Below are 24590 nucleotides of genomic sequence, written 5' to 3'. Positions count from 1 at the left end.
CCATCATAAAACACACACACACACACACACACACACACACAAAACAATAAAAGCACAAACCTACCATAGTGCAGTGGGACAATGATGATCATCCAGTCTTCAAGATCCCTCCAGAACAGCTTTCTCTTTAATAGTTTCTGGAAGGCCAAAAAGGAGGGTGTCCCCTTAATCTCCAGAGGGAAGCAGTTCCATAATACGGAGCTGAAAGTGAAAATGGTGCCTGAGAACCCCGCCCCTGCTCATTTTGCACAGCCAGGGACCATGAAAAGATGTCCAGGTTACTGTGGTGTGTGTGTGTCTTAGTTTCAGTGCTACAAATTCTCAAATGCTAATTAGACCCTCATTGATCTGGCTCTTAATACATGCATATCACAGTTTTTGAAAATGTTTCTTAGTTGGTAAAGACAACTAATAAAACTAAACACATGGGCATATACTGATAGAAATACATTTGATAAGCTGTTAAAGTGTCTTTGAGTTAGACTGTGCTATTTCAGACTAATCTTTAGCTTTGTCTAGAGCTATTTAAACTCAGCTGATAAAGAGAAGGTATGCAAGTGACAAGACAGAATGGAAAGTTCTCTGTGATGCTGAAGAAACCACCCAAGTAGTTAAATCAATTGCCTTCTGTTTAATTTTGCTGTTTACTTTCACTCTCTGAACTGTCTATTGTCAAGCATATTACAGAAGTCTTTAGATTGATGACTATCACCTTGTCTTCTTCTTCTTTTCTACTTTAGGTGAATCAATTCCATAGAGGTATTTGTTTTCTAAACCAGAACTTGGAAAGGTGCTATTACACTGTTTTTATGTAGCTATTGTCCAAAAATTATTTAAATGCTCTTTTTTATAAAAGATGCCTTGACAAGCATGCCATAACAATTCACCTCACCTTTGACCTGCAGTGTGTACATCATCTTGTCAACATATAAACAAACACACGATGGGTCATATTTTAATAGATTTTGTAAATATCAGGATCCAATTTATCAAGTAGTTCACTAAAGTGACAGCTATGGCAGCCGCTGAATAATAACGGCACAGTTTATTCACAGTTATTTTAACAGAATTATGCATTGAAAGAAACAATTAACTGTTGCTCCAAAAATACGTATCCGATTTTAAAATTCTGTTTCTAGTGCCAAAGATCAACAATTACAAGCCAAAGTACATATGCAACGCATAAATAAAATTTAACTCCTAGGTGGAGGCTACTGAACTCAGATTGATAGTTTAATTTTGCATTCGATCATTACCACCTGATCTAAGCTTGACTTTTGATGAAGAGAAGCTAAAATAAACAAGTCTGAGATAATTATCAAGACCCGCTCTAACATTTCAAAACTCCTGATTCTACTTTTAGATTGCATAGACAGATGACTCAGACAATTAATTTATCATTTTCATGCTTGCAATAAATGTCAATATTACTTTAATTTATGAACCCCGGAATTTCTCTTTTTTAGAAAAAAACTGTGTGTGTATGAAATAAAACTATTCTTTTAGAATAATGTACCTTGCTCATGCTCTGAAACATTTGTTCATCTAATAATCTTCACTTTCATTATCTATAGGGACTAATCTCCAAGTTGTGGACCTTTATACTGCAATAGTGGATAATCCTCTTAACTGATAGTGACAGCACTATCGTATATTTCCTGGAGTCTAAGCCATTGAAAGTATTACGCAGACACAAAAACCGAGTTCACCTTTACAATTCCATCACTATTTGTATATTATCCCTCTTTTAAAAGCTTTAACTATCTAAAATAAATAGGCTGATATTCAGAAGTTTCAGAAAATGAAAGTATGTTTATATGAATAGGAAACTTAAACAGTATATCTTATTGCATCAAGCAGTATTTACAGTAAACATTGTGAGAAAGATTTCAAAAATTTACCATGCTTATACTGTTAAAACTGTGTGTGATCCCTCCATTTACTTATTTCAGGTGTCTGTCCCAGAAGATAGGCGTCCCAAATATAATGCATTCACAAGTTATGAAGCAGGATTTGCTGGATATCATTATTACAAGAACAAAGTAAGGCAATAGAGATCTTTCTCTAGGAAACAAGCAAAAACTGCAAACAGCAGCTGAGGAAAACAAAGAGTTTTTGTTAAGCAAGACTATATGAGTAATGAGTATCCGATTGAAACTGAGTTTTACTTTTATATTCCATTTCTTCCTGATCTCTAGATTATCTAAATGGGCCTACTTTAGATGTTCAGATTCTGCATTTTGGTTGCTGTTGTTTCACTTCTACCTTCAGACAAGCTGTGAAACAGAAAGAATTACAGTTATTTGCGAGGCCTGATTCAAGCAGGATTCAGAAATCACCTTTAAACTATTGGTCAAACACAGACTAAATATATTTCAATGGAAAAGATTTTTAGAAGAGAATAGTACCATATGTCTATTAAGCAGACAGCCATGACAAAGATTGTAGGAATAATTAATAAATTATTAATTTCAGTAGAAAAATTAAGCACCCATCTAACCTATTAGACACATATTATGAATTTTATTACATTGCTACAGATATTTCAGATTTGGATATATGGATCCCACTACACCTCTACTGAGTCGACACTTATAAAATGTTTCTCATTTTAATTTAATTTTATTTATAATTTTATTTTCAATTATTAAAGACACCAATTATAACATTTTACCTAATTCTTTAAAAACCCAAAGGAAAATAAGTCAACAGCAAATTTAATGAAAGCAATCAAATTGTTTTTAACCAAGAATTTTATACTTCATCTCTATATTCCACAAAGTTCAATAAGGACAGTAAGCCAAAACAAAAATAAAAACAAGAAATAGACTTCAAGTTCATCACAAATGAAATCTTATTCAGATTTGAATATATTACAATGAATTTTTCACATCTCAAAATAAATTGCATCTGTACAAACAGTTGTATAAACTAAGATACAGTAGATTACTAGCAGAAAATGGGATATTGACAAATCACATATCCATCTATGCATGAATATGTTATCAGTTGAGTAAGTATTAAACAGCTTTACTGCACCTAGCACTCTCTAAAGATGTATTGGACTACAACTCCCAGAGCTGTAACCACTATGGCCTTGCTGGCTGTGGAATTCTACCAAATGTAGTCCTGTAATATTTGGAGGGTATATGGCTGTGTTAGAATATAGTAATATATTATAAGTACATCACAGAGAGTGAAATATTTTACATGCCTACTCAGAAATAAATTCTGTGATATTATTCATAGGAAAGTGGAGTACAAGAATGCAATCCACAGAAAGCATATTAGCAGAGTATTTTGTTTTAATCCTTTTTTCCCCAATGGTACTATAAAGCATTGTGAAGCATGACTTTTTGAGTCACTTTACAATTTATGTGAGCTACTACGAAACTCACACTAAGTAAAAGAAAAAGAAAAAGCGAAAGGTGCAGCATGAGGAAAAGAGCACTGATTCCATATAATATCAGGTTATATCTCTATACTATTTATAGCTCACATACAGTGGGAGAACAGAATCCTATTGATCGTAAGCTGGTACTGTCATTGACTATTTTAAAATAGCGTAGTTACCAGGACTTTTGACACCAGTTACTTGACACAGTATCCAACTTTCATCTTTCATTAATCATATACATCTAAAATATTTAAAAGGCAATCTTGTATGTGGTGAATTTAAGCACTGGGTAAGGTACAAAACTGTGTAATGGATAAACATGAATTTTCCTGGGGTTAGGATAACTGATTCACATACTGTATGCTAAAATTCCTATTGATGTTGATACATCTGCCATGTAGCCAATGTCATTCATGTTACCTTGAAGTTATACTGCAGTCCTGCATAACTTGTAGAAGGAAAAGGGCCATGTTGGTAAATTAAAAACCATTGCAGGTCACAAAGGGATACCTGGCACGCCAATCAGCTGTTCAGTCACTTGCAGAGCGGCAGCAGTGCTGGTGCCTGCGATAAAGCTTGGAGGCACTTGGCAGCATGTATTTGGGGGCGGGGTAGTGGTGAATTTCTTGACGTTTTAAAAAACATCAGCGGGCCACACAAGGCTGCTTGGTGGATTATATGTTGTGCAGGCCTGCTACACTGTATTTCAGTGTTTTTCAAACTTGGAACTTTAAGATGTATGGACCAACTCCCAGAATTCCCCAGCCAGCAGTCCTGGCTTAATGACCCTAATTGGGACTGGAATTTCTGTCACTAACTGAAATGGTCATTAGTGACGGCAGTTCCAGTAGTCCTGGTTACCATCGTTAGGCAAGGACTGCGCTGTTGTTAGGTGAGGACCTTGTGAAGTCTCAATATTTTAATATAAATTGAGAATTTATATTTTTGTTCTGTGGAGCCAATTAAATAGGAAGCGGCATCATAACAGCAATTTACATAAGTTCTGGGATGATGTCATTATACAAATGATTTCAGTGACCGCAGAAATAAATCAAATTATCACTGTTCTTTTTTACAGATGCAGCAAGATGTGGCCAGGATTCAAAACCATCTTTCTGTTATGGAAATTTTTTAACATTATCAGAATTATACATACATGCATACATATTAAGCCAGTAAAATTAAAGGCCTGAGATAAAAGGAAATACAGCTCATTTATACCAACTCTGTTCACTATACCTTTCCAGGTTTCTATCCTTGCAAACTATCCTTGCTTCAACTATAAACAACTTTTTTCAGTTTTCCCTTCCTTTTCAACTCATTCACTCGTCCATCCTTACTTGTTTTGCAATATGGCTCTCTTTCACAGTAATAAATCATGACTAAATAGGATGGAAAACATTTTTGCATATTCAAAAAGAAACTTCTTTCTTTGGCCAGCCTACACTACAAAAGCAAACTTTTTTCAATGTGTTCAGACTAAACATAATGAACTAGTCTAGCATCAACATACAGTATTTTTGGTGAACTACTAATGTCTTGATGGGACCTACTTTTGATGTCTTTCCTTGGTTTGATTTGGTCCTCTGAGAGCAATGAGAGTCACTGTCTAAGATCTGCAACTTAATGTCACACTATATCTGCAAAACTCACTTGTAGGAATTATGGGAATAATGGCCCACATTAATTACTAGAGCTCATTGAGCCAGTGAGCATAGAGAATGAACAGGAGTTTTCCTGGAGTCTAGTGGTGGAGCCAAGTTTTCTCTCTAAATCAAACATTTGTACTTGGCCAACATTAAAAACTGAGAAAGGAACAACAAGGAGAGATAAACACTCTAAGAAGAAAAAGTGAAGATGAATGGACAAACACTTGCTTGCAGGAATCAGCAATTTTGACATATACTGCCTACAGCATGTTTGTCTTCCTGCCTGAAAAACAATTTGCAATATATTTGCAGCAAACACAAATTTGTAGCAGTTCTTGTACCCTAACCCTCCAAAGGGAAGACAGTCAAACACAGAAGCAAGTGCAGTAGTTGAGAGTAACCAAAGATAAATGACATATTTTGCACTGCTGGAACTCAATATTTTTGAGGCCCTTGCTGATGAAACAGGTTCTGAGTTTTCAAGAGAAGAAAAAGAGGCCAGGGTCAACAGGAGACTCAATAATGGATCCTTAAAGGGCAGAAATAATACAACTGTGCCTTATAAGATGACAAAATAGTAATGGTAGTTAGTGAGCCCTTACTATGAGGAATTGTGATATATGACAACCACACTCACAGGCTTGGGAAACACTTTGTCTTCCAGGAGTAAGAATCAAGAACATGACAGAACTACTTCTAAGACTTATCAAATCCAATGACAATTATTCATTATTGCTGATACACATGAGGACAAATTAACAGCTACAGATATTACCACAAACTTTGAAAGGGAAGGAAGAAACCTCAAGACCCTGGCAGCTCATTCTCATGCATCCTTCCAGTCTGTAGGACATGACTGGAAAGGCAAAGAAGAATACTGCAAGTGAGTGACTGAACATGGAAATGATGTTAAGAGCAAAGATTTGGTTTCTGGGACATTGGTCTGGTGTATCTTGAAGATGGACTGTTGGCAAGATGTTATACTTCACAAGGTCTTGTAAAACGTGTCTGTCTAAAGCTTGGTAAGATTGATTAGGAGAGATTTGAACTGAATGCTGTGGGGAGAAGTGTAGAAATGAAAACATGAGAAAGAATCACAGATAAAAGCTTGTACACTATAGAAAATGGGAGATTTGTTGACATGGAGCCTTTAAAATCACTCATTGACTCACTGAGTTCATGGCCTTCTTTGTCTGCACTCTAACACTCAAAGTATATGAAATGAAGATGAGTTTGAACTCCTAGTACAGAATGGAAAATATGGTTTGACAGATGTAACAGAAATGTGGTAGGATGAATTCCGTGACTGCAATATAGCAACTAAAAGCTATAATGTATTCTCAAGAAAGTGGAGTTGCACTATACAATAGAAATATCCAGTCCTGCACAGAAATTTAAATAACTGAATTTGACAATTCTATAAAGAGCATCTGGATTAAAATAAATAGTGGAACAAATGAAAGCAATATTGTTGTTGTATTTATTATTGCCCTCCCAACCAAGGAGGAGATGTGGATGATGTCTTCTAAAATCAAACTGCGTATCTTTCAAAGAGGCATGAAATCATAGTCCTAGGAGATTTTAATACTCCAATGTTTGCTGGGATATAAGCTTTGTCATGCAAAGTTTTTCTAGGAAATTACCTTGCTGACAACTTTTTCCTTCAGAGGGCTGAGGAAAGCACAAGAGGGTCACCTATCCTATCCTTGATTTGATACTGATCAATAGAGAAGACTGAGTTGAGTAAATGGAAGTAGCAGAACTATGGGTGAAGGTAACCATGTAATGCTGGTGTGCTTGATTTTAAGGAAAACTAAAACTGAATGTAGCTAAACACAGATTTTAAATACACACAGAGCAATGATAAGTTATTATGATAAGAAATTACTCTCCATGGCAGGAGAAGCTAACAAAAAAAAACTTTGCTTGGGAATTCTAAGGAGAAAAAAGATGGAGGATAGCAAAAGAAGCCAACATGACTAGGTACAGACGAGGGCAACAAGGATGATTAAGGCATTAGAAACTATGCCTTATAAAAAACAACTGAACAAGCTGAAAATATTCAGCCTTGAGAAAACAAAGGAGATTTATGATAGCTTTCTTCAAACAGCTGAAAAGATGTCATATAGAAGGTTTTTCTCTTGTTCTTTCTTGTTCCAGAGTGCAGGATGTATCATAATGGATGTCAGTTACAGGAAGACAGACTCCAAAGAGTGTGTTCAGGCCGAGGTTAGATAGCCAGTTAGATAAATAGGTCAGGCATGCTTTATTTTACATTCCTGCACTGAGCAGAAAGTTGAGCCAGATGAAGTTTCTGGGTAGAAGAGATATATACATTGGTATCATCAGCATAGAGCCAGTTTGGTGCAGTGGTTAAGGCACCAGGCTAGAAACTGGGAGACTGTAAGTTCTAGTCCCGCCTTAGGTACGAAGCCAGCTGGGTGACCTTGGGCCAGTCACTCTCTCTCAGCCCTTGGAAGGAGGCAATGGCAAACCACTTCTGAGTTCTTGCCAAGAAAGCTGCAGGGACTTGTCCAGGCAATTGCCGGAAGTGAACACTATCATCATCATCATCATCATCATCATCATCATCATCATCTAGAATGATTATGGCAAAAGAAAGCAAAGATAGTACAATAGTTATAGGCACCTTAGGTGCAATCCCAGAACATCCGGAGCATCACTTGAACACCATCGGCATTGACAAAATCACCATCAGTCAATTGCAAAAGGCAGCTTTACTTGGAACAGCTTATATCCTGCAATGATACCTTTTATCATCATTGGCAAAATACCCATTTACCACCATCAAACAACAACATCAGGTTCTTGGGAAGGACTCGATAGGTGGATAAAAATGCCAAATCCAGTCTAAACATCTGGCTGATTGTGTGACCAACCATAATAATAATAATCAATGTAGTGATTATAAAGTCCATGCCACTGGATACCCTCCCTCAGTGACCTCCTGTAGATGTTAAATAGGAGTGGCAAGGTAATCAACCCCTGAAGCGTCCCAAAGAGCAAGACCAAGTGTTATACATCTACCTTCCATTAATACTTAGAACCACATCTTTCTTAACCTGTCTGTAAAATGTGTTGGAAGAGCTAAAGTGGATTAATGCAGACAAATGTACTCAATGGTAATTTTTTTTATATAGATATAGATGTAGATGTAATTATTGTGCACACACACACTAAACAAAACCAAATTACAAATACTGCAATTGAACTGTTTAAGAATATTATGCATCCTAGGGCAGAACCAAGACACATCTAGTTTATACAGTAGCTCTTAAGTTATTTAACTGATTCATATCATATAAGTTGAGGATAAGTCTTTTTGCTGTTGTGCACTACACTATAAAATATAATTAATTGGGACTATAAAAACAGTACAGGCAGTTTAGCATCATTGCTAAGAGTTCAGTATCATGCTGCCAATTACTTTACTTTTAAATATGCGTAGGCTAGGTTCTAAAGCATTTTTGCCAAATATAAATTACCAAGACTAGCAATAATTAGATTCATGTTTTATATAACAGTGTTATGATCAGTCCTTTCATTTTGCAGTTTCATAGTTGAAAACAAAATTATTAGGAAAAGATATGAGCAGTAACAGCTATAAAGACATGTGCCAAACTCTCCAAGATGGCAAACTCAGAAAATAAGAGCCACTTGAATTTCTGGAAATATCTTTACTGTTAGTAGGGTACTATAGCAGAATATTGAAAGCTTGTTAAAGCAGTTCTCCTGCTCAACTTATCTACAGTAGTGTAATTAAGGCAGAGTCACTCTCAGTCTCTTTTTTTTCACACTTCCCTTTTCCTGGGCTGAGGTTTTTCTAACAGTCCTATATTCTTCCTTGTATTCCACCACACTATGCCTTTCAGATACATTCCTAACATGAAAAAATATTATATAACACTTTCTCTTTAGCTCTTTAGCTGTAGCAAGCATTTTCATAAACTTAAGTAAGAACACTGAAAAGTGATGCAGAGCAAGTCTACTGAATAGAAAGCAGACCCTAAAGAAAAGTTAAAGTAAATGCCAATCTAACTACAGTATACAAGAAGCTAACTCCTGTTTCCTCCCCAGTTCCTGTCAACCCAACAGTTCAAAAACTCACGTGAGTAGATAAATGGGTACTCTCACTCCTGTGGGAGGAAAAATGCTGGCGGCGCCTTGCAAAAAGGAGTTGGGAGCAGTTGCTGGTAAGCACGAAAAACCGCACTCGCCCGAAAAGGGCGCGAAGCAACGGAAACCCCGCCTCCTGCGCTCACCAGCTGGGCTCTGCTCTAGGAAGGAGGCTCTGGCAAACCACTTCCGAAACACCTTGCCTTGAAAACTGCAAGGAATCGTCCAAGCAGTCACTGCAGAGTTGGTAACGACTGAGCGCAGATATAAATAAATAAATAAATAAATAAATAAATAAATAAATAAATAAATAAATACTTAATCATAATCAGATTATTTATCTATGTGGCCAATATTGTTTCTTCTGACAATCAATGTCTCTCCAGGGTCTCAACAAGAGCTCTTTCCCATAACTAGTTTCTGGTCTTTTAACTAGAATTGCTAGAATATCTTTTTCCAGCTTGCTACCTTCAAGATACCACCTCCATCCCCAGCCAGCATAGGAAGTGGGTTGTGCAAAGGGGAGTCATAGTCCAATCAGTGTGGAGAGTACCAGGTAGAGGAAGATGTGCTGTAGACCATTCCTGCCATGCAATGTAGCATGTGATAAACCACTAAGTTATAGTCCCTTTCTATTTAACATCATTCTATCATGGCCCTCTGTTTTGTCAGCAAATAGAAACAGAGTTGTATGAAACTATAATAGAATCAGTATCAGAGTATGAGCATAGAGCATGTCCAGTGGAGTGCACCCAAGACAAGGAGCCTTGAAAAAACAAATGAAGAACATTGGAGGTGTTCAGTGTGTTTAGCCTGGAGCAAATAAGACTGTGGAGAGACATGACAATTCTTTTCAAGTATCTGTAGTGTGGTCAGTAGAACATGAGAAAGAATTGTTCAGAGTTGTTCCAGAAACAATAGACTTAAATTCCAAGGCAGCAGATTTTACTTGGACATAGGAAACATTTCTTAATGTGAGAGCTGTTCAGCAGTGGAACAGATTGCCTTGGAAGTTGGTGGACAGCTATCTGCTAAGTATTGTGTAGTAGCAGATTTCTGTATTATGCAAAGGGTTGGACTAGACGATCATTACATTTGATGGTGCTTTGTTCATCATGATGGAAGAAACAAAATTCAACTTTTATACATTCATCAAAATACACGTTGAGCAATCACAGATCCATAGCTGTCTTTATAATGGATGATGAAATTGCCACCAAGATGATACTCCTAAGCATGAACTAGAAGTGAGAAGATCCATTAAAAACAAACCAAAAACGTTGTGCTTTATTCTTCATTCTCCAAAGTAAGCAGCAATCAGTGAACACATAGAAGATTCTGCAGACATCACTTCCTTTGAAACACATGGGAATGAAGTGGATAAAGTAACAGACAGCCCTTCAGCTGACTGTGTTGAGGGATAGATACAGTCTAAGGGGGAATGAGGCAGCCCGAGTCATCACATGCCTGCCCCAATCAGATTGCTTGTCCATCTTCCCGAGTTGGAACTGGTTGAAGAGAGGTATTGCAATCAATTTACTAAATGTTGGTGCCTTAGGTTTCAGTTCAAATAAGTGTTTGGACTAAATCAGCTTGCATGGAGAGGAACAGGCAATTACATTTATTTAGAACACTTCCTCAGCATGAGATGCTGGTGATGACATGGCCCAACCCCTTTCTGAGCACTGCAGACTATAAACCTGTTATTGCTGACTTCATAGGTTGCTGTTTAATGTCTGACTTTTTGTGAGCTTGTGAATTTATAAAAAGAAAACTTTTGTATCTTAGGGCCTTTTCCTAATTGCATTTAACCATAATACAAACATGCCCTGACAACATCATTTTTCAGCTGTGTCCCCATGATGTTGCCTTCATCTCGTTCCAAGCCCAAGAGTGAGACAGACGTAAGTTGTCCTTAGCATTTTCCCCCTTATTCTAACACCAACCAAGAACAGCCTCAACATATACAAAAATTATTAGGCTTTGTCAGCTATTACTTTGGAAAGAAGTCAGGTGATGGGTCTGGCTAGAGAGGCAGAGTAGGGGCAACTGGGATAACAAGTTTAGTTTTCTGCTGACTCAGGTGCAGCTGGAGAACACTTCACCTCAACAGGGTGAAAAAACCCATGGTCTATCTGAATGTCATCCTTCCCTCAAACTTTTAAACTATGCTTCCCAGTTCCAAATACATGAAGACTGGTTGTACTGCATACTAGCATGCTGATAAAAAGTTATCACTTCACATTTCTGAGAACCGAGCTATACACAGCAAAATTGTACTTTTAATGCTGTACCCTAACGTGCCCTAGCTCAATAACCATTTTTGTCTGATGCACCTAGAATAATTTGTTATTTCCAGATAAAAAAAGAAGGGAAGTAATGAAAAGTTAAATGGGATTCCTGGAAGAAGAAAAACCATAAGCATTCAGAAGCAATGTGAACATTTCAAAAGTTTTGATATATTTGGCAAGGGATGTGTAGCTATTCCTATAAATGCAAACATTCAAAAACGCATGCCATGCGATGTCTTAATTTCTAATTTAGAGGTATGAAATTAGTTTTGCCTGGAAATCATTTTTAGATCCTCTTCCATAGAAGACCACCCACAGTACCTAAGTGGGCAAAACTAACGGATGCATTTCAATGGAAAAATAATCCCATACTGCAGATGTTTAATTATACACTTTTCTGAATATGTTATATCAGTCCTAATGTTAAAAAACCCAACAATTCAAATAATTGTTAGCGACCACTGGTTATGTGACCAGTTGCTTATAATTTATAATGCTAACCTACCCACCAGATAATCGAATTGCCAGATAAAGGACTAGCAGGTACACAAACTTTGCCAAAACCACAATTACTGCAATGGTCCATATAATCACTATAAACGATACGTATCCTGGCTTATATTTTGCAGTAAAAGCATTTGTTATGTCTAATACATATATTTTTAAATGAGAATTTCCAGAAAATGTGTACTTCTATTTTTCATACACAAAGAGGAAAATGTGCTTTTGTGGTTAATATCTAGGCAGTTAGAGGGTTTATTTTATTGCATCTGGAATGGAAAATATAGTTTATATACATATATATATATATATATATATACACACACACACACACACACACACACACATATATACACACACACACATACATACATACATACATACATACATACAGTGGTATCTCTAGTTACGAACTTAATCCGTTCCGTGACTCTGGTTGCAACTCAAGTTGGTCTCAAGTCGAGGTAAAGTTTCCCATAAGGTTCAATGTAAATACGGTTAATCCGTTCCACCCTCCGAATTTGGTCGCACCCCGAGGTAAATTTCCCCCATAAGGTTCAATGTAAATACGGCTAAACAGTTCTGAAACATATGCATTTTATTTTTAAAGCTCAAAAACATAAAAAAAAGTACAGTACAGCACAGTATGAAGAGGGAGAATGGGGTGGGGAGGCAGTTATTGTTTGGAGGGAGAGTCCCCCTCCAAAGGGACATCGGGGAGATCTCCTTCAGGGGTTTCCTCTCTTCTTTGCCTCTTAGCTGCAGGCTCAGTTCTGGGGAAAAACCTGTCTAAAGTCAGTTGCCAGCCTGCTCTGCATTTTCTTTGGAGCCATGCTGACAAGCACACCAAAAACCTTCCAAACGCCACAAACAACCACAAGCCTCACCGAACGTCTCCTTGCTGCCGCGACTGCGTGGCAGCAGGGAAAATGGCCACGGATCCAGTTCGTAACTTGAGGCGGAGTTCACAGGTAGAGGTAAATTTTTGGGGCCGGAGCTGGTCGTATCTCGAAAAATTCGTAAGGAGGGGCATTCATAACTAGAGGTACCACTGTATATACTAACAGAAACTAATATATAGAAGAAAGAAAGAAGAAAAGAAAGAAAAAAGGAAAGAGAACAAAGCCAAAAGTGCAGAAAAAAGGGAAAATATAAAAAAGGAGCTTTCAATTTTCTTTACAGCAGTTATAAGTATAAATATAAATTTACCTCTTACTCTATGGTTACATCATGATTTTCATTTTTCCTATAAACTTTTTTTTTAATCATCAAAACAATAAGTCATAAGTTCATCATTTTCTGTTTCATGCAAAAAGTCTATATGGGGTTTCCAATCAATCATAAACTTAGATAATGCCATTTCTCTGATCAATGATGTCAATTTGGCCATCTCTGCAAGTTCCATCATCTTCACCATCCATTCCTCCATTGTGGGTAATATCGAATCTTTCCACCTTTGTGCATATAATAATTTTGCTGCAGTTATCATGCATAAAAATAAAATTCCATGAGTTTTTTCCAACTGTTTATCAATCAGTCCCAAAAGAAAACCTTCTGGTTTCAATTGTATATTAATCTTTAAAATCTTCTGAATTAGTGTATGTATTTGAATCCAAAACATTCTGACTTTTTTACACATCTACCAAGCATGGTAAAAAGTCCCTTCTTGTTGTTCACATTTCCAACATAAATTTAATGTACCTTTATACATTCTAGACAGTTTCTCCGGTGATATATGCCAACGATACATCATTTTATAAAAATTCTCTTTAAGATTATAACAGAGAGTAAATTTCAGTCCTTTCAACCACATATTCTCCCATTGTTCCATCTGTGGAATGGAAAACTTAACTGAAGACAGACCATCATTATTTTATTTTATGGATTTTCCAGAATGCAGGATTACCCATTGTTCATATGCTTTTCATCCTACAGCTTAAAGGAGAATGTTCAAGGAAACCTGAAACAATTGCAGCACCTACCATGCTATATAGAAAATACTTTCACAATCCTAAGACTATGACTTTTGTGTGTGTGTGTGTATGTGTGTGTGCCTTCAATTCAGTGTTGAATTCTGGTGACTGCCTGGACAAGTCCCTGCAGTTTTCTTGGCAAGATTTTTCAATAGTGGTTTGTCATTGCCTCCTTCCTAGGGCTGAGAAACAATGACTGAACCAAGGCCAGTCAGCTGGATTTGTGTCCAAGGCAGGACTAGAATTCCTGGTGTCACACTTTCGAGCCTGGTGCCTTAACCACTACACCAAACTGGCTCTTTTTTCTAACCTGTCCACCTCTAGATATGTAACCTCCAGGCTTACCAGTGTTGACTGGGAATCCTAGAGGTTGTAGTCCCAACACATATGGAGGGTATTAGGTTGGGGAAGGTAGTTCCATAGCTTCAACCCTTGCTGGTTATTTCTTCCACCACCACCATCACCCAATTTTGTTTACTATTTAGCACGCTGATAAATTCTAGAAGCCCTGAAACCTGCCATGTTATTTTGAAATCTTTGAGGTGGCTTAATAAAAACACTGCCCAAATGTAGATTTGGCATCTTTATTATAATGTCTATGCAAAAATGGATTGAGATCAAGTTATTTGTTCCAGTATACCTATTGAGTAATTAGAACTTTTCAAGAAACAAATAAAATCTTGATTGACTTTCATATTTTCAATCAAATAAATGTTTACTACTGCAATGTATAAAAATTATTTATCTTTCAGTAGGAGATCACAAAGAGAATATGCAGTATAGACACCAATAAATGCCTAGGTTTATCAGGTCTTAAAATAAGGGGCAAAGAAAAAGAAGAGCTTCCTAGTTATCATGACTAGTCTATAATTAGCATGTGAGTCTTCTTTAAAGATATGCCATCTCTTACATTAAGACACTTACTTCAGTGCATGATTGACCGCGAGATGGACAGTAGCATCTTATTTTAGTGAACAGCGAATATAGATATTCAAGTGCATGCCTCTTGTCAATGATCATTGCTAGAATCTGCCTATGCCACACTTGGACAATCAATTTTGTAAATGGTTGCAATAATCAAGGAAATTGCCTAATTTATAAATCCTTGCATACAGCATTTTAATGGATTCTTACATTTTCATGCTGATGCCTTCAAAGCTAAATGAATTGTTGTCCAAACTGTCATTGCACAAAATGATAAAAACATTCAGTCTTGTAAGTTACTGTATCTCATGGATATTCAAAACATAATCACTCATTAGTAACTTACACAATAGTCTTCCATTACAAAACTGCAGCATGAGTGAAGAGCACCTTTACTTCCAATCAAAGCTTTGATCAACCCAGAGGAGCATCTTATAACCTTTGAGCATATCACTGATGGTTGAAAATTATTAAACTTCATTGAAATGGGATAAAAAGTCAGCTGATCACTGCTAGAATATTATTTTTTTATTTCCTCCTTCCTCAGCTTCATACTGAAGAAGGAAAAGGAAGAGAAGAATGAAAACACAAATGGTGTCTTTCCCCACCATTAGCCTAAAGGATGATGCTGTTATCATAAAGCAAATGCTGGTTTCCAGATAATAAAATAAAATTAAAGGAGACACTTTGGGTATTGTATATGTAGAATATTTGCTCTAACACTTTGCAGGGGGTTTTCCTTCAAATAAAGGGAATCCCTTAAAGTAAATTACAACTGGTAACACTTTCTCTTACTGATCCATAAATCTGCACATTCTACTGTGGAACTCTCTACATATTTAGACATGGTTATACACAGATTGCTATTCTCCGTTAAATCTTAAGCAATTGATTTGAGCCAATGTTGGGCTGTCAGTGTTTTACTTACTGCTCAATCTCACTAACCTGACATTTATGGTTTACTGATTGGCCTCTGTCAGTGGTGGTGGCTGTAAATTCACTTTGAAAAGCTTTGTGTTAACAGCCTTCAGCCAGGCTCCGAGAAGGGTACGAGCAGGCAGCTGACAATTGCTCGACCTTCTGCCCTTATTACAGTGAGTAAATCAGGCTTTGAGCTATTAAGCTGGAGCCTGAGGCCTACACAAAAAGGATTGACATGACTAAAGGTCAACCTCTGTCACACATGTGTAACAATTTGGATAATGGAATTCTCTAAGTTATTGGGGAGGGGGAGGGAGAAAGATGGCCATGACTTAGAAACAGAGCAAATGCTGGTTGTAAGTCCATGCTTCTTTGCAGGAAAGGGAGATTGGGGTAATGGTTATTCCAAAGCAGCCATATCCAAATTCAAGGAAAAAATATCCATAGGACACAAAACGACACTGGGTGATAATGGGCAGTGAATCTGCAAGGCAATTCTGTGTGATATTTCCAGCATGACAGATTCTATATGACAACACAGCACAAGAACAATAATTTTTAATGAGTACGTACCATCAGTGTCATGCTAATATCAGATATATGGTCAGCTTGCACTACATTGGTACATTAATACTAATACTACTAATATTAATATCACAGAGTACAACTATGTTGCGTTTTGTGTGGAAAATGGTTCTGTGGCTTCAGTAAGATCTCCTTCAGTATGAGGACTCATCTATTTCAGATAAAACAGTTTCACGGGTTACAGCTATCAGTGAGCTTGAAGAATAAAAACAAACTAGAGAGCCACTATCTTCGCATATATGAAAACTACTGGATCATTTTAAGATTATATATATATATATAGTAGACAACCCTTTTTTAACAGCCATTAGCACAACAGTACCTATGTAGCTAAAATATGATCCAAAATGAGATGAGACAGGCCAGTCCTAAAGATCTCTAATCAGAAGTCCCATTTCATTGAATAAGATTTATTTCCAAATAATTGTATGCATGGGGGGGGGGGAGCAATCTAACTGGATGACTTCTTTTGAAACTTCTTCTGATGTTATACATAGATACACCATAGCCTAATCACATGAAAGAAAGCTGATTATGTTATATATTATTTTAACTCTTAGAAATGTACTTGTTTTGAATTCATATGAAATAAATGCAAATAAGTTTATAACTTATTGATAAGATATAAGAAGTATGGCTCTTATTCCTTTTTTGCTTGCTGCTGTGATAAAATCTCATGTCCAAAAAGTGTTTGCCCACCACAAAAATGGAAGAGGACATTCAAAGATATATTAACAATTGTTATACCGACAGCAGATTAAATTTCTACCACCAGGTTCTGTCAATTTGTATTAATCAACAACTCAGTTACTGTACATCAGTATTGCACAGATATATACGTAGAATGCATTCAGAAAGATCTTTGTTGTGATTATGGTGTTGGTACATACAGTACGTGCATGTAATTGATTGGGGCACAAAAATCACTGGCAGAGCTTACTGGCAAACAAAAACTTTTTGGGAGGTAAGAAAGGAACAAGAGCCAGAAGTACTTCTTCTCTGAAATTAATGTTATTTAATTTGTAAACAAACTTGTTGTTTTAAGTCAGGCTCAATCCTGATCAAAACAGGAATAGTGATTACTCATATTTATGTTATTCAATTAAAAATTCAGAATTTGATAAAAAAAGTGAGATGATGATGATGAAGATGATGATGATGATAACAATTCATTTATCTAACATACTTTATCATAAGAAAAATAATGCACACATCCAAGCAAGTTCGACTTAACATGGAATAGAGCACACATGAACACAGAAATTTATTTTAACAAAACTCATCATGTTGGCTTGATGGGTAGTTAGGGAACTATATTTATTCCCAACCCTTCCACACATACAAGTTATGAACGTCAGTGAATCTGACAGCACTAAGCACTAAAACACAAATATACAATTCATTACTGCATGCATGTACTATATCTGGACTGGCACTTTCTAAATACATTTTAACAATGATCATCTATATGTTTACACACACACGTGCACAAGAATTATAGCTGCAGTTTTGCTGACATTTATTTGGAATAAGCCCTACAGAAAACAATTGCCAACCAAAACAATGGAGGAACAATTCAGGACTCTTGCCAATAAGACTTTTCTAAGTAAATATGCTTTGTAAGTCAGATGTGTTCTATCACATTCCACATAAGCAAGAGAATTAAGATGTTGAGGTAGGGGTTTAATATCCTAATCCAATCCCTAAACTGGTGGAGAAGCAAATAGCTGTATACAGATCTGGTTTACTGCTGATTTTCTAGAGTGGTAAGTGAAATTTCTTAGTAGTATTGTTAGTTTTAGCATTCCCTGTGTGTTTTAAATATTTTTCCATTCTATCATATTCAATGGAAGACTGAACCAAATTTCTCCTTTAGCAAGATTATCTAAAGGTCCAAAATAGTCAGACATTTAATTTAGCATCATTTAGGTATAAAGAGTTTATCAGAATTTCTTTTTCTAAACCCCCAACCACAACTAGTAGAAAAGAGATCTAAAGATCAAAAGAAAAGAGTTTAAAAAGAAGGTTCTCCTGGCACATTCTGAACTTGCATTCAGTACCAGAATTTTTCACACAACTATTCAAATTCTGATTACCCTTCTTCATTTAGATATGGTAAATCATATAAATGCTACTGTGAAACAACTGACATTTTCTGATCTACTATAAATCATTAGCAGATGCAGTATCTATCTATCTTCAGCCCACCGTTGATGTTAGCTCCTTTTCTCTCCATATTGCAGGCTGAGATGCCAACATTATTTCTAGGGCAAAATGATCTGAATTTCATGATCATATATCTGAAATAGAGCTGAGAAGCAGTCTAGAAATACAAATGATGGATTATTGAGTAATATAATGTTCACCTAAATATAGCTATGGTTTGAACTTAATTTTATGCCCTTGTGCTTTACTGTATCTACAATATAGACTAAAAGGCAATTTAGGGATCATGAGGTGTCTCTATCTCTACATTTGTAACTTAGTCTTTATGTGGGAGGAGGATAGGGATTCTATCTTTCCATGGTTTCCACAATTTTTAAAGTTCTTGTGAGATTCAAAATGTGTTAGGTAAACGGGCTTTCTTGCAATTCCTGCAATCTGCTGATTGCAGATTTTGTAACATTTAAAATCATTTTATAAACCTAACTCATCACTTCTATTGTAATCAATAGCTCTCATACTTTCAGTGAGAATTGCAACCTAATCAAAGAACATATGATAAATAAATAAAATAAAAGATATATGATAAAATAAAGACATATAAATAAGATCTAAACAAAAAGCTCAGCCATGATCTAAAGAAGTATACATAACAATTTTGATCAAGGGCCATAGTTGCTTCTGAACCGAGTAGTAAGCAAGGCACTTCAAAAACGGGGCAGGGCCCAGACAACTAGGACCAGGATAAAACTAATTTTGAATTAAATTAAATTAAATTAAATTAAATTAAATTAAATATGGCTATTTAATTTAGCCATTCCCATTTGTCATATTAAAGACTATAATTTGATGCAAGACCCAATCCAGATCATTATGTTAAGTGTAGTGGAAGAAATGTGAAGACACATTTATTTTCAGATTAGCAAGTGAGTGTCTGGACTATTTCCTTCCAGCATACTTAAAATGTTCTCTTTATCTTCAGCCTTACCTTTGTTGCATTTTAGTTTCCTTTAACATCAAAGGAATTTAGCATAGTTCCAGCAGACAAGTCCCATTGATCTTAATAGGATTTAAGCACAAATAACTTTCTAAGAAATGAGAACAGCCTTTCAAGGTTATGATGTTAAACTCACTTCCTAGAAATTTAACTGCCATTAATTCTAAAAGACAAATGACATATTATTGCAATGAAGGGTTTTGTTGGCTGCGTAATCATACATATATTTACACAAAAGTAAAACCCATTGATCTTAATGAATCTTATTCCCAGATAAGTATGCATAGGATTGCAAACACAATCTATTTTTAAAGAATCTATTTGTAGATGCTAGTAAATAAAACCTTTTTTTCAGTCATTCAACATTCTGATATAGCATAAGCGTGCCTTATATTTCTGATTATTAAACAAAATTTCAAAAACAATATAGGCATTGAAAGTATTTTAATTTAATAGAGTAATACTCACTAAATCAGTAAAACCATAAACATCTCAAGGAGAAGGAAACATTAATTTGTTATTTGCATGTAAAAATCTGAGAAGAATTTGCAGACAGAACTTGTAGGAATTAATCCTTTGATAGATCAGTTAAAGAGAACTAGAATTCATTTCAGCCCTATGTCCCAGATAGTTATTGGAGTTTCCACTAAATGGAGAAAGGAAGGAAGGGGGAAGGGGTCATAATTTGCCATTCACAGGTCTTCAGATCTTAAAGTTTGAAAAACTTCAGTAATGAGACTTTGCAAACCTTTTAAATGTCTATATTATATTCCCATGGAATTTAAAGTGCGCCTTCTATGCATTCCTTGAGTCTGGTCTTATTACAATTTGATGTTAAACAGAAAGTAGAAACCTTGTGCAACTAGATTAATTTATCTCTGGGGAATAAAAGCATTAATAACTGAGATAATGTTTTCATACATGTTGGAAGCAAGTGCAAATTCCTTTTTTTTTTACTAGAAACACATTAAGAAAAAATATCTTATTCTCATCTATAACATCTAATTTTTGAAAAAGTTTATTTACAAGAATATTAGGAAATAATTGCTTTTATTAACTTAAAAATGAACACAGAAATAATACTGACTTTCAAAGGAATCAATGCCTGTATTAAGAAGCATTTATTTGCTATGTCCAGTGCTATTTTTCTGTTAAGTAAGTAAATCAGAGTTTATTGTCTTTGCATAAAATGTAACAAAATTCTTCCCAGCTAAAAATGGGCCAATGGAAAATTAACCGAATCACAACGGAAATGAATCATATTCTTGGCTTCCTGAAGAAATTGTATTTTCCCTGAGCTATAAAAAAACCACTTGGCTGATTGATAAAAGACTGTACAATTTCCCAATGAACACCCATAGGTGTCAGGCCATGTTGTGAGGTAATGGAATGGTGTTTAATTTACTTCAAACTGCTGTATATTGAACTGTATGGATTACACACAAAGCAAACACTAAATGTGTGGCAGGAACTCTTGCACAGACAAGCCAAAAAATGTGTCTACAGTGTCCAACTATATATCAAATGCAATAATCCTGATGTTTGCCAAAGCAAAACTAATATAAGAGTGCTACATCTGCACTAGGGCTTAATTGCCACTGCAATGGTCCTTCATTGGTTTTCTACTCATACTAGAAATTACTCCAAGACCATTAAGAATCAGAAGTTTCAGGGCACATGAACAGAAGGAAGAGGAGGAAGCTGAATGCTTCATTAGTGCACCATTTTGCTGGACCTTATTTGTTGAAATTTTAAGTGGATGTTGCTGTATATTTGATGATACGGCCTAAGTATAATTGCATTGCCATTTCCTCTCTGCTACAAATCATCTTCTCTGCATTAATAATTGCAACCAACTGCAATGGTTTTGTCCGCAATTTCTTGCATACTGTATCCCTTCAGACTACTTTCGCACTTCCCTTATTTACCTGTCTTTTCTCCAGCTCCTCTTTAGACCCACTGCAACTCAATTTTCATTGTCTGCAGTACACAGAAATGTCAAAACCTTTTACCTTTCCTTCCAAACCTTCATATTCAATTGCTGTATCCTACTAACTACATGTACAGACATAAGTTTACCTTTTTTCTCTCTCTCTTTGGTTATCTCACAGCCAATCTGTATTTAAGATACAGAATTCTTCCTACACAGTATAGCAAAGTTATGGTCCTTCCTCTCACTCTTTCAACACAATTCTGGTTCACCCTCTGGCCATCTCCCACACTGATTACCATGTTCTCTGTGTCTGATTGTCACATCTTAAGATTTTTATTTTAATTGACATCAAAAGACTCTCATCCTTAATTCTTGCAGTAGCTTTTTTCCCTTCTAAACTGAGCTTTTTATTTCACACAATATAACATGTATGTCAAGGACTATACAGGAGAATGCTTGACCCATAAGTCTCCTTATTCTTTCTGTCATTTAATGAGCACTAATCATGCTCTGGAAGCACCACCTCCCCTTGAGATACCTACATGGTTTTTGGAGATATGCCTAGTGAATATATTGCCCGCTAAGATATATTCCTTTGCTTTCAGTAACATGTAGTTTTGGTATACTTTTATTGAATTTAGCCCAACCTACACAGTGATATTATAATTATATGGAAAAACTAAAATGTTCATCTAGGAACATAGAGACTTTATTTCTACTACACTAGACGCACTGTTGTGGTTACGCTCCCAGAACTGCATGAAATTCAGTCATAATTTAAAATGAAACTATGAGCTAATTCTGATGAATGAACAGTAGAGATGCGTGCATTCCCTTGCATCTCTGCCACCTTTCATGCAACATTTGAGGTTGCCCTGCTTCTTTAGACATTTTATCTGGCAGGAAGAATGGACTTAATGTTGTCTTACTAGTCAGAATCAAAACATGGTTTAACATAGAATAGATAGGGAACTATGGTGTAAAGTCCCCACACTAAAATTCTGCATCAAAGGAGGCAGTAAGAGGAAGAATGTCCAGCTTCCTAAACCACAGTTTTAGCATTCGGAACCATTATCTGTAAAAAGCCTTTAAAAATCACGGTGCATCTAAAAAAAAAGTTTCTAAACCAAATCAGCTTGTTTTTGTCAAGCAGTAAAACACTGTTCTTAGCAGCTAATGTGCTATAGTAGTTAATAGAGAAATTGCTTAAATAACTGTAGCTTTTATAGGACACCAGATTTGGCTCAAAAATCCAGATGGCCACCAGATGAGCAAACAGTGTTTTCTGTTACCTGTCTGCTGCCATCTAGTGGTTGTCCAGATTTTGCAGAGCTAGCTTTCAGATATTCTTCACTTTCAGAAAAGATAGTCAAAAATCAGTTCACCTCCTGCCCAAAACATTAATGATCAAAGCTTTGCACAATGTGTCAGCTTTAAAATTATGACTACAGTTAGAAGTTTACTTGCTCTAGAAACGTACTAACAACAGAACTTTACATTTCTGTTGGTTCCATATGACTGCCAACAATAGGAAAGATTGGACAGAAATGACACATTTAGACTGAAAAAGTGTCAGATGTTCCATGTTCACATTATTAGGGCACATGCTTAAATCCACTGGGGATCGACAATGAAGACACATGAAATCAACATCTCATGAAACAAAACTCGCATTCGGATTTTAAACTTTGACTTACTTCCCAGAGGTGCTGAGTATTTCTGGATCCTCCTGTTTGTACCTTTTCTGGCAGAAGGAGAACTCCCTGGAAAGGCCCAATCCAAGTGCCCTGTTGAATTCTCTGGGCTGCACAGATGCCATAGGCCAAGCCAGGAACGGTGCTGGTGCACAGACATACTTCCCGTGGCAGATCCCGAAGCCACTCCGGAATCTCAGGGGGAGGTGCTGCTGCTGCCGCGCTACTGGTTCCCACCAGGCGGCGCAACGAGTGCAGAGGTCCATGCATGGGACATTCTCCATTACGGTTATCAGCACACATGTCACACCCTGTGGAGAAAAGAGAATGTTAAACAAACACTAAGCATTGCTCAACTATGGTTCTCTGATTCCTAGGCTGGCAAATAAGAATTCATCCACTACATTTTAAAGGCAAATATCATAGGAAATACATAGAAATACCTTGCTGGGTGCACTTGCTTTGAGACTGATGAATAAACCACATTAGAAGAGATACAGGAGACTCAATAATGCTTAAACATATCTGTATGCATTATCTGTATGCATCCTTAGCTTGTTTTCATATTAATTTGCTAATTACATATGCTCTTCACTTTAATTCCTCCCAGAGGCTAACAGTGACATCTACACAGAACAAGCCCTATCACTAGACAGAATGAATCGCTGTCTCAAGAGGTTGAATGTTGGGGATGCACTCTCCTCGGGCAGTTCTATCCTTCTTAGCCAGTTCCAGACCGGTAGCTGCCTGTTGTTACTGTATTGCCTAGTCTCCTTCTCCCAAAATGTCACAGACACCACTGTTCAAAATGGACCCTGACTGAGCAGAGAGAAAGGCAGCAGAGTCCAGCCCATGCATTCCCACAGATAGTGGAACATTTATCTAGGGCTGCATATGGTAAGCAGGCACCAGGTTCAGCCATGCACAAGTAGCAGCAAGGTGTCAGAGGTCAGAAGCCTGCTGTGCTTAGATATGATACAAAATATGATGGTCACCTGTATTGACGAAAGGATCCATCGCCACTCCTTTACCTCAAACAGTAAAAATATTGGACAAGCTTTGCATCTACACCAATTTATATGGAGATAGGTTCTATGACTGGAAAGAGATTATTTTCTAGGAAGCATACACTGGACTGCACTGCGTCTTACTATCTTCCGACTGATTTGTGGATTAAAACTGAAAGGATTTATTTCAATGAAGCATTCAAAATCGAGGCCTGGTTCACACGTTAAACCAAAATTTATTGTGTCCATCATAATACACGCCTATAATCAACTAATTTAAAGCTATGGTTTACAAGTTGGTTTCCACAACATCCTAGCTTGCTTTAACAATTCTTGCATTATGTTTGACTCTGAAATCTTGCATTATTCCTACATTCATTTGCATGTTTTACCCATACACATGAAATTACATTTCTCC

The 24590-nt window shown here is 36.4% G+C and overlaps 1 protein-coding gene across 3 annotated transcripts in view; it reads right to left on the bottom strand.

Annotated features, from left to right (window-relative positions):
• Window positions 1-24590, bottom strand: part of PRDM6 (PR/SET domain 6) — a 98883-nt gene that overhangs the window by 55852 nt on the left and 18441 nt on the right. For all 3 annotated transcript variants that reach the window (XM_088130114.1, XM_088130112.1, XM_088130113.1), the window contains exon 3: window positions 23169-23476. In XM_088130114.1, the coding sequence (XP_087986240.1) occupies window positions 23169-23476 (308 nt within the window). The remainder of the gene's footprint in view (window positions 1-23168; window positions 23477-24590) is intronic.

This window comes from Python bivittatus, unplaced genomic scaffold, assembly GCF_059951505.1.
Source record: "Python bivittatus isolate LINGU-HERP-01145 unplaced genomic scaffold, Pbiv_v1 ctg000850_np1212, whole genome shotgun sequence".
In the NCBI taxonomy this organism is placed as follows: domain Eukaryota; kingdom Metazoa; phylum Chordata; class Lepidosauria; order Squamata; family Pythonidae; genus Python; species Python bivittatus.
This window is presented reverse-complemented; position numbering and strand designations above follow the sequence as displayed.